The 11,468-nt window shown below is 38.4% G+C and overlaps 1 protein-coding gene across 1 annotated transcript; it reads right to left on the reverse strand.

Moving 5' to 3' along the window:
• Nucleotides 1–659: 659 nt before the first annotated feature.
• Nucleotides 660–10,350, reverse strand: LOC149240156 (cysteine-rich receptor-like protein kinase 2). The gene is made up of 10 exons (XM_089370085.1): nt 9,895–10,350; nt 3,510–3,587; nt 2,701–3,388; nt 2,534–2,584; nt 2,295–2,423; nt 2,035–2,162; nt 1,723–1,933; nt 1,368–1,602; nt 1,062–1,203; nt 660–962 (listed from the first exon to the last, which is right to left on the reverse strand). Exons 1-10 carry the CDS (start codon nt 10,348–10,350, stop codon nt 660–662), a joined length of 2,421 nt encoding a protein of 806 aa, XP_089226211.1.
• Nucleotides 10,351–11,468: the final 1,118 nt, after the last annotated feature.

Raw genomic sequence — 11,468 nt, forward strand, 5'->3', positions numbered from 1 at the left:
CGTCATGTGCAATTTAATTTTAAGATTGATAATTTGTATTGTTCGATATTTTTTTCAAGGTTATTTATTTTAATTTACAGTGATAGATTTTTTTTTATTTTTTTTAATTAATAGCTTAGATTAATTTTTAAGGGAATATGTTTTAACATTTTTGTTTTTTTATATTTTTATTGTAATAGTTTTTTTTATATATTTGTCGATCTTAAATACAAATAAAACCTTCAACTATCTCCGTCATAAACCTTTTGACCTATATTTAAAAGATTTGATATTTTTTTCGAAATTAAATGATAGAGCTATTTTTACAAAAATAACCCTTGTAAAACTCACAAGTTTGACATAGTGCCAATCCCAATTAGATTTTGTAACCAAAATTCTCTAGAAAAACAAAGGACATGTGGTTCCCGATGTCCCACGAGATCGTTTAGATGCTTCGTGTTTTTTTTTTAAAGCTCTGAATTCATTTGATACATATTCTGCAGTTTTCAGTCCGACTGGAATGGGGGACAATGAGGTTACTAAAAATTTCAATCCTCGCATCCATAATGCCTAATTGCCTAAGTGAAGATTGTTCCGGAGTGTTTGTTGTAATAGAGGGAGACCATAATGCTGGCCAACAATATACGGAAATGGAGAAACCCCGGAGCACTGGCTCATATTCACCTGGGCTCCAGAACGCTAGATGAAGGAGCAGCAGCAGAATGAACATAGGGACGTGTCAGGGGAGGGGCGGCCACACTCTCCACATCTACGAAAGCTGGCTTTGTGGGCGAGAGAAAATGTTCTCCATCATTTGTCAGCATCCACACCACCCGCGACATTGAAGGCCGCAACACTGCAGCTGCTTGCACACACAAAAGACCAATTTTAATCACTCGAATCCCTTCCTCCCGCGAATAACTGCCCTCCAATGTAGGATCCATAACTTCTAAATCCCTATCTACTTGATACAATTTCCATGTCTGATGATTGGCCAACATCAACAAAAACAACTTCAGTTAACAGGGGATTATAATACTGCAAAGAGATTTAGAAAAATATGGGATCCACATGAACCATACCCTTTCGATGAGAAAGTCTTCTTCAGCGGAACTCTGATTCTTTCTTCCGGTTATAATCTCAAGGAGAAGCACTCCAAAGCTAAATACATCTGCTTTCTCGGTCAGCTGTCCACGTAAAGCGTACTCCGGGGCCATGTAGCCTCTGCACAATAAACATATGTAGGCAAATCTCGATATAATTTTAACCGTCTCAAAATGATATGATCCGTATTCGGATGTATGAATCGTAATTTGTTCGTGTTACATTGTAATTTATTAAATGATGTTATAGACCTAGAGAGACAGAACGGTAGAGAGAACTCTTACATAGTCCCTGCAACTCTAGTGCTAACGTGGCTCTGATCCTCCGCAAAGAGTCTAGCTAAGCCAAAATCTGCTATTTTGGGTCTATGTTTATGATCCAGTAAAATATTACTTGCTTTAATATCTCTGTGAATGATCCGAATCTCAGATTCCTCGTGGAGATATGCCAACCCACGCGCTGTTCCAACAATGATCTTATACCTCTCTTTCCAGTCAAGTAAATGTCGTTTTGTTGTATCTGTAAACAATGATCAAGTTATAGTAAAAGCATTAACTAGCTATAGAGAACTTAGAAGTAAACTCCAATAAAATAGGCCCAACATCAGCAGCGTTAAGTCATTCAAGGACGAGAAGAGACCAAATAAGAGCTTGTCAAGACTGCCGTTTGGGAGGAATTCGTAAACAAGTAGTCTTTCCGTGCTTTCAACGGAGCAACCAACCAATTTCACTAGATTCCTATGCTGAACACGACTGATGAGATTTGTTTCATTCAGAAACTCAGTTTCGCCTTGCTGTGAACCTAGATTCAGTCGCTTAACTGCAACCTCTCGGCCGTTCGGTAGAACCCCCTGTTAATTTATTGCATCGTTAGTTGAACTAATTTTGTAACATATGATTTCTCATTGGATACTTCATGGAATAAATTGTTAAGTTGATGTTAGATGCTCACCTTAAAGACACATCCAAAACCTCCTTGGCCAAGCTTGTTCTCTATGTCAAAGTTAGAAGTAGCTTCTCTCAAAATATCGTACTTGAAAATGAGCTCCGAATTGATAATAGTTTCAGATATGATTACTTCTGTGCAAAAATAATAACATGAGGGTATGTATATATTCATGCATTAAAGAAATAGAGAAACAATTCACAGAACACACAATTCAGCCGCATCTTGGGTCATATCACTGAAATATTACAGAACTATTTCAGGACCTTGCGTTCCAGAAATCCGGTTCCGACTTTTTCGGCTAGATGAGAAATACCGCATCCAAAGGCCAATGGTTACAGTAAATCCAATGACCGCACCTATTACGCCCAGTGTTATCCCAAGAACCTTGCCTTCTGCAAACGCTCTCATGACATCTCAGTAAATAGTGTTTTAATTCACTAAAATGAAATCTTTACAAAACAAATATAACCCTAATCATTGCAAGATATGTGAAAGAAAATACTGGATGCTGGAGGGCCCTTTCTCGTCAAGAGATTGCTCCCATTTTTGCTTTCTGCGAATTTGCACAAGAAATCTCAGTAAATTGGCAAAGCTTTAGTTGGGAAAAATGAAAACGTTATAGAGCCATTATATACTCCTTATTATTGTTAACTATATGAAGGAAGATACCTGGCAAACGAGGACTTTCGCTTTGGGGTGTTGAGGAGAGAACGGAAGTGTTGAAAAATTCGAAAACCTCGTATCGCAAATGGCATCTGTCACGTGCGATTTGAGCCCCAAGAGCTCCACTTTGGCATAAGAATATATATTCCAAGGCAGATGTTAGGCATGATCTGCAGTTTGTTTGGGACAGATGTCCCCAACACTGCGCTAAGCCGTAGATATGCCCTGTTAAATTTGAAGGCACACGCACTAAATTTGCAGCGAAAAATTTGGGAGTTCGCAGAGCTTCAGTGATAATATTTGAGAGCAGGACCTTCACAGTTTTTTTGAACACTTGTGGTTGACTGCTCTTCCCACTGTTGCAAAGAACCTTTGATGGGGTAATCTGCATATTCTCCAGATAGTCGTAAATACCATTATTGCCGTAGCGTAAGAAGCAGCCGTCTAGGTGAATGACCCCAAAAGTATTGTAGCATTCGTCAACAATAATTTCTTTGGCCGTCGATGCGCACTGTTTGCAAGCGGAGGAACCTAAATCTCCCCTGCACTGGACTATCCCACAAACCGCACTATTGTTGTTTGCCCCCTCAGCAACACTGGAAGTATTGAATCCTGTGGGATTAACGTTGTCCACCAATGATTCCAAAATTTTGTTTAGACTTTGCTGGAAGACGATACCGTTTGTATTTTCGTTCTTTCCACAATAAGACCAAAGTTCAGTAGTGAAAATCCCTGGTCTGTTGGAGATTTTTCAATGGGAGAAAATACCAAAAACCAAATGTTCAAACAAACACAGAGGCAATGCTCTGTTTTACCTCCACAGGATTTTTTATGCACAGACAGCTTAAAAATTCACTCAGAGAACCAGAGTATTTCACCATCATAAAAGATTTCTGAGAAATTAAAACAAAAAAAAATTCACTCTGTCTTCATATGAGAATTTACACTGCTGGAAAATTCCCAATAACATTTACTGCTGTAAAAGCTCCATACACATTTACTGGTGTAAAACAATTTTATACACTGCTGTAAAAACAAAACTTACAGACTTACAAAAAAAACACGCACCACCATTTTCTTTGTGCACTACTTGTGCAAAAACCACACATGGTTTTCTTACACCTTTGTTTTTCAATACCTATCAAGAGCATTACGATCTGTTCCTTATGTTTTCTTTGCACTGCTGTGCATACAACTCATATTCTATTTCGCTGCCGCGAATACTAACCTGTCTCTCATGTGCAATACATACCAAAATAAAAGTCAACACACATAGCCATATATGAAAAAACATAATAAAAAAAACTAACGTGGCCCATAACCATATTAAATGGCCTACACCTAAACTTACGTAAATGCATATATAAAAAAATATAAATGGGACGTATGCCCATAACCATTTAAAACAGGCCTCCACCAAACAATTACGAACAGCATTAAAAGCCATGACTTTTCTTACACGGCAGTCAAACCATAGTCTTCCACTCCACGCAAAATTAAATTGACTTGACGCGGACGGGCTGCAACTTCGGAGATCGACGGTGGAGAACACACAACCAGATTGGACGATGGAGAGGATATCGGAAGGCACTTAACTGCTAAGCTTTACCTCCCGATGGGTCAAAGTTGCCTACGTCAGGCGAGAGCCACGTGCCAGCACCAAATTGCATCGGAGCAAATAGTACGGAAACAACTTTTCGTTTGATAGCGGTGCGATATGCCCTGGCCGGTTTGTGGTTTCATGCTGGCGGTTTTGGGCTGCGTACGTAGGGCGTTGAAATTACATTTTCAACACTCCCCTTTAATTTCAACTGCTGGGCATTCGGTCATACCCAAACACTTCCTCAAAAATTCAAAGCTTTTCTGATCCAGCGGCTTTGTCAAGATGTCCGCAACCTGTTCTTGAGTCCTGCAGTGTTCTAGGACAATTTCTCCATTGTTCACCAATTCTCTGATGTAGTGAAACCTTGTATCAATGTGCTTCGTTCTCTTGTGAAACACTGAATTCTTTGACAATGCAATAGCTGAGTTATTGTCACAAAATATCACTGTTGCTTTTGCCTGCTCTTGGCCTAAGCTTCTCAACATTCTTCTCATCCACACTGCCTGACATGCTGCTGCTGTAGCTGCCACATATTCAGCCTCTGCTGTAGACAATGCTACAATGGACTGCTTCTTAGAAGCCCATGAAATGGCTCCTGAACCCATATTAAAAACATAACCGGAAGTGCTCTTCCGATCATCTACACTTCCAGCCCAATCGCTATCAGTGTAACCAATTAAATCTGAACTTTCTGAGACACTATATAATATGCCAAACATTTTGGTACCTTTGACATACCTCAAAATTCTCTTTGCTGCCTGCCAATGTGCCTCCTTTGGCCTCTCCATGAATCTGGAAATTAAGCTAACAGCATACATTAAATCAGGCCTAGTTGCTGTTAAATACATAAGGCTGCCAACAATACTTTTATACAAGCTAGGATCAAAATCCTTGCTGCTGTCCTCTCTGCTGAGCTTTAATCCCATCACTGTGGGAGTGATTGCTGCCTTGCATTCTTCCATCTTAAATCTGCCCAAAACTTGATTTACATATTTTGCTTGAGATATGAAAATTCCTTTTTCATTTTGCTCTACTTCTATGCCTAAGAAGTATCTCAAGAAACCCATATCAGTCATTTCAAATTCATCCTTCATGACTGATTTAAAATTCTTAATGAGCTGATCATCATTACCTGTGAAAATCACATCATCAACATACAAGACAACAATTAAAATTTTACCATCCTTTTCCTTGATGTATACTGTGGGTTCTCCTTCACATTTGTCAAATTCATTATCTAATAGATATGAATCTATCCTGCTGTACCATGCTCTTGGCGCTTGTTTCAGCCCATAAAGAGCTTTCTTCAATTTGCACACTTTGTGCTCTTCACCTTTCTTCTCATATCCGAGAGGTTGTTCCACATAGACCTCTTCCATTAACACTCCATTTAGGAATGCTGATTTCACATCCATTTGGTAGACTTTCCATTTGTTTTGTGCTGCTATGGACAGCACTGCTCTCACGGTTTCCATTCTTGCAACCGGGGCGAAAGTCTCCTCATAATCTCTCCCATACTGCTGCTTGTACCCTTTGACAACCAGCCTTGCCTTGTGCCTTTCTATCTTGCCTTCAGCATTGCTCTTGGTCTTATAGACCCATTTCACACCAATGACTTCTTTGCTTTTTGGTAACTCAACCAAATCCCATGTTTTGTTTCTCTCTATGGCATTCATCTCCTCATCCATAGCTTCTATCCATTTCCTATCTTTAATTGCATCTTCGAAATGAATAGGATCATCAACATGACAATACAAGGCAAATAATGAATTCATTCCTTCATCATAAATGTCACTTAGATTTCTAAACTTCTTACCTCGTTCACTTGGTGTGCAAGTGCTTGAAGATGCACTTGAATTTCCTCCTTGTGGTGTGCTTGGAGAAGTACTTTCATTTATCCTCAATGGTGTCCCTTGTTGTCCTTGTGTTGGCGCTGCTGTTTGGGGATTCATTTCAGCCACTTCCTCTTCATCTTCATCATGAGACAAACAGCTCTTGACATTCACTGTTTTCTCTATGCTTCCATCCCAAGCTTCCTCTTCAATGAATTGAACATCCCTGCTGACAAAGAACTTCTTGGTAGATGGAATGTACAGCCTGTAGGCTTTGGATTCATCACTGTATCCAATGAAGATGCATTTCTCCCCTTTGCTGTCCAACTTCCTCCTTAGCTGATCCGGAATGTGTGCATAGGCCACACACCCAAAAACTCTCATGTGGGTGACTCCTTGCTTTCTCCCACTCCATGCCTCTTCTGGCACCTTGTTCATCACTGCTTTTGTAGGACACCTGTTCAATATATAAACTGCACAATGTACAGCTTCAGCCCAATACTCATTTGGCAAATGCTTTGCCTTCAACATGCTCCTTGCCATCTCCATGATGGTTCTGTTCTTCCTTTCAGCAACTCCATTTTGCTGTGGGGTGTACCGAGTTGTGAACTGTTTATGTATTCCATTTTCTCTACAAAACTTTAGGAATTCATTTGAGATATACTCACCTCCTCTATCAGTTCTCAATACTTTTATGTGCAGCCCGCTTTGGTTCTCCACTAGTGCTTTGAAATTTTGGAATTTCACAAACACTTCACTTTTGTTCTTGAGGAAATATATCCATGTCTTTCTTGTAAAATCATCAATGAATGTTAGGAAATATTGGCTGCCAGCTAATGATGGAGCTTGCATTGGCCCACATAAATCTGAGTGGATGATTTCTAAGGGTGCCTTTGCCCTTATGCTCTTCCCTGATGGAAAACTTTCTCTATGTTGTTTTCCCAATATGCAGCCTTCACATAGGCTGTCCGGCTTCTCTATCAATGGCAATCCTTTCACCATTCCTTTCCTACTCAACAAATTCAGACCTCCAAAATTGAGATGTCCAAATCTCAAATGCCACAACCAATTCTCATCCTTTGGCACGCTTTGGAAAGCCTCTTGGGTAACTGCTGCAATTTCTCCTTTGTTTTTCAAATCTGCCCGGATTCTGAGAGGGAACATCCTGTTCCTTGTCATCTTCACTTCAGCAATGCATCTTTTGCTGGGTGGTATATCCATGATGGTGCACACATCATTTACAAAATAAACATTGTAACCCTTTTGGATAAGCTGTCCAACACTCAATAGGTTACATCTCATTCCGGGGACATAGTATACATCTGCTATGGTTTTCCTTTCTCCTTGTTTTGTAAATATTTTTACCTCCCCTTTTCCCATAGCAGACACTTTACTATCAGTTCCTAGTGTGACCTCTGATTTCAAATTCTGATTTAAGGCTGAAAAGAGGGCTATATTCCCTGTCATATGGTTGCTGCAACCTGAGTCTAAAAACCATATGTCCTCACTATGTGTTTCAGCCATGTTACAAGCTAACAGGACATTTTCTTGACTGCTGTTTTCTCTTGTAACATTTGCATTCTGTCTACTGTTCATATCATGATGTTTCTTTCTACAATCACTAGCATAATGTCCATACTTTTTGCAATAATAGCATTGAACATTAGATTTATCATACCTTTGTCCTTGAGCTTGACACTGATCTCTTTGTTGGCTGCTGCCTTGACCTTGATTCTGATTTGTATTGCTGCCTCTTCCTTGTGCATTTGCTGGGCTGTTCCTTCCACCTCTGTTCTGGCTTCTGCCTCTTCCTCTTTTGTTTCCTCTGCCTTGACCTCTTCCTCTTCCAAAGGACATCTGGGTCTTGAAGGCTTGCTCTAGAGATGAGTTTTCATTCCTACTCAACCTCTGCTCATGTGTTATCAGTGATGCATGTAGCTCATCAACTGAATATTTTGAGAGATCCTTTGTCTCTTCAATGGTTGTGACTATGGCATCGAACCTTGAGGGTAAGACTCTCAATATTTTCTCCACTATTCTTCTATCTTCAATTGTTTCTCCATGAGTTCTCATTTGTGTGACTACTCCAATCATATGAATGAAGAATGAGTCAATGTTATCTGACTCCTTCATGTTCAAGTTTTCAAAATCCTTTCTCAGCATTTGCAATTTTGCTGTCTTCACTCTCTCCATGCCTTGATAGGCTGTCTTGAGAGTTTGCCATGCTTCATGTGATGTTGTAGCTGCTGCTATCCTTGGGAATATACTCTGGTCCACTCCTTGATACAACAAGACAATGGCCTTTGCATCCTTCTTCCTATTGAGCTTCAACTGATCCTTCTCTCCCTGAGTTAATGCATTGAACTCAGTTTCATCTGCTGGTTCCTCAAACCCATATTCTACTAGTTCCCATATATCTTGAGCGATGAACAAAGCTCTCATGGTTATAGACCAGTAGTCATAGTTCTTCCCATTAAAGTGTGGGAGCTGGGTGTTGAACATACCCATGCTTGTGCTTGCCATTCCTTGCATCTTGAACTATGGTTTTAAATCCTTGACTGTGATTTTTTTTAAAACTGACTGTCTTCAGCAATAACAAGAGAAATGCTTTTGGGGAATACCTGAATCCTTCGCTGTCTGAGTCTTCTGTCTGCCTGAGAAGTTTTGACTGCTGCAACCACACCTTCCTTCAGCTTCTTTGAGTCTTCAAAGAGCCTGGACTAGCTCTGATACCACTGTTGGAGATTTTTCAATGGGAGAAAATACCAAAAACCAAATGTTCAAACAAACACAGAGGCAATGCTCTGTTTTACCTCCACAGGATTTTTTATGCACAGACAGCTTAAAAATTCACTCAGAGAACCAGAGTATTTCACCATCATAAAAGATTTCTGAGAAATTAAAACAAAAAAAAATTCACTCTGTCTTCATATGAGAATTTACACTGCTGGAAAATTCCCAATAACATTTACTGTTGTAAAAGCTCCATACACATTTACTGGTGTAAAACAATTTTATACACTGCTGTAAAAACAAAACTTACAGAATTACAAAAAAAACACGCACCACCATTTTCTTTGTGCACTGCTTGTGCAAAAACCACACATGGTTTTCTTACACCTTTGTTTTTCAATACCTATCAAGAGCATTACGATCTGTTCCTTATGTTTTCTTTGCACTGCTGTGCATACAACTCATATTCTATTTCGCTGCCGCGAATACTAACCTGTCTCTCATGTGCAATACATACCAAAATAAAAGTCAACACACATAGCCATATATGAAAAAACATAATAAAAAAAACTAACGTGGCCCATAACCATATTAAATGGCCTACACCTAAACTTACGTAAATGCATATATAAAAAAAATATAAATGGGACGTATGCCCATAACCATTTAAAACAGGCCTCCACCAAACAATTACGAACAGCATTAAAAGCCATGACTTTTCTTACACGGCGGTCAAACCATAGTCTTCCACTCCACGCAAAATTAAATTGACTTGACGCGGACGGGCTGCAACTTCGGAGATCGACGGTGGAGAACACACAACCAGATTGGACGATGGAGAGGATATCGGAAGGCACTTAACTGCTGAGCTTTACCTCCCGATGGGTCAAAGTTGCCTACGTCAGGCGAGACCCACGTGCCAGCACCAAATTGCATCGGAGCAAATAGTACGGAAACAACTTTTCGTTTGATAGCGGTGCGATATGCCCTGGCCGGTTTGTGGTTTCATGCTGGCGGTTTTGGGCTGCGTACGTAGGGCGTTGAAATTACATTTTCAACAGGTCTGTCCCTAGATTCGTAGTAAAAGTAATGATCGTCGTAACGTAAGAGGCAGCCGTTTAGTTGAATGTATCCATAAGGGCCACTGCATCCCTGAAGCAGCCGTGTCTTCGCTGCAGTTACGCAGCTTTGACGATCAGAGGGACCTAAATCTTCTCTGCACTGGACAAGCCCATAAACAGCATTATTGAATCCCACATCAGCAACACTAGAAAAATCGAATGCGCTGTAATAAATATTCGTCACCAGTCTTTGCAGAACCTCGTTTAGATTACGCTGGAAGGCGCTACCGTTCATATATTCACTACCATTCCCGCAATAACTTGAAACGGTATTGGTGTACGGATCAGGCACTGAGAGAAGCATACGCATAGGCACACTTAGGGCAAGTAACAGGGTCATGATTACTGGTTTCATCTTCATGGTCATCGCTCAGACTGCAGGGCATTCTTGTAGCTCTACGCTCTTTTATAACTCGTTCACACAATAGAGTCAATCGTTCAGACTCTATCTAAATGACCAAGGTATTTTAACGTTTTTCTAGAGGAGGTTATATCTAGGTATAAATTTGACGCGTATTCCTATCAGTTAGTAAATTTTAAATTTTTTTACGGTTCGTCTTTTATATGATGTTTTATATATATTTTAGAGCGTTATTTATTTTTAAATAAGACATTTATTTTATTTTATCAATTCTAACCGATTATAAAATAAAATGAAAATATTTAAAATTAATTTTATATATATAATAACAATTTTTTTTGAAAATTTTGTTAATGATTTAGAAAAATTATGTACAGTGGTTGTTTATGTAATTTCAAACATTTTTAAAGTTATATTAAATTATTTAAAAAATAATAATTAGCATGTCTAAGTCTATTAGCTATAATGTATTTTGAAAAAAAAAAAAATTATATTAATTTTAAATGTAATTAATTGTATTAAAAAAGACTATAAATAATAAAAAAATTGAACTAACTTTCACTTTTAAATGATGACTTGGGAGGCTTGGTCAGTTGTGATGACTTGGGAGGCTTGGCCAGTTGCGATGAAAACCATCACTCTGTGATGACTTTGGAGGCTTGGTCAGTTGTTATGTACAGTGGTTGTTTATGTAATTTTTATGTAATTTTAAACATTTTTTAAGTTATATTAAATTATTTAAAAAATAATAATTAGTATGTATAAGTCTATTAGTTATAATGTATTTTGAAGAAAAGAAACTAATATTAATTTTAAATGTAATTAATTGAACTTTCTTTCACTTTTAAATGATGACTTGGGAGGCTTGGTCAGTTGCGATGAAAACCATCACTCTGATAACTTGGGAGGCTTGGTCAGTTGTCATGTACAGTGGTTGTTTATGTAATTTCAAACATCTTTTAAGTTATATTAAATTATTTAAAAAATAATAATTAGTATATCTAAGTCTATTAGCTATAATGTATTTTGAAGAAAAGAACTTCAAAAAGAAATTAATATTAATATATTTTGAAGAAAAGAAATTAATATTAATTTTAAATGTAATTAATTGTATTAAAAAAATT

Source organism: Pinus tabuliformis, chromosome 8 (genome assembly GCF_031772625.1).
Source record: "Pinus tabuliformis cultivar Carrire ecotype Pingquan chromosome 8, CPIR1, whole genome shotgun sequence".
NCBI lineage: Eukaryota > Viridiplantae > Streptophyta > Pinopsida > Pinales > Pinaceae > Pinus > Pinus tabuliformis.

What these genes read in the sequence shown, in the direction of transcription:
- LOC149240156 (XM_089370085.1), bottom strand. Translation starts at nt 10,350, where the DNA reads ATGACCATGAAGATGAAACCAGTAATCATGACCCTGTTACTTGCCCTA. An exon ending in GCATAAAAAATCCTGTGGAG is followed by an intron (nt 3,389 to 3,509) that starts GTAAAACAGAGC and finishes TATTGTGGAAAG; the next exon opens with AACGAAAATACAAACGGTAT. An exon ending in ACTAGAGTTGCAGGGACTAT is followed by an intron (nt 1,204 to 1,367) that starts GTAAGAGTTCTC and finishes TTTATTGTGCAG; the next exon opens with AGGCTACATGGCCCCGGAGT.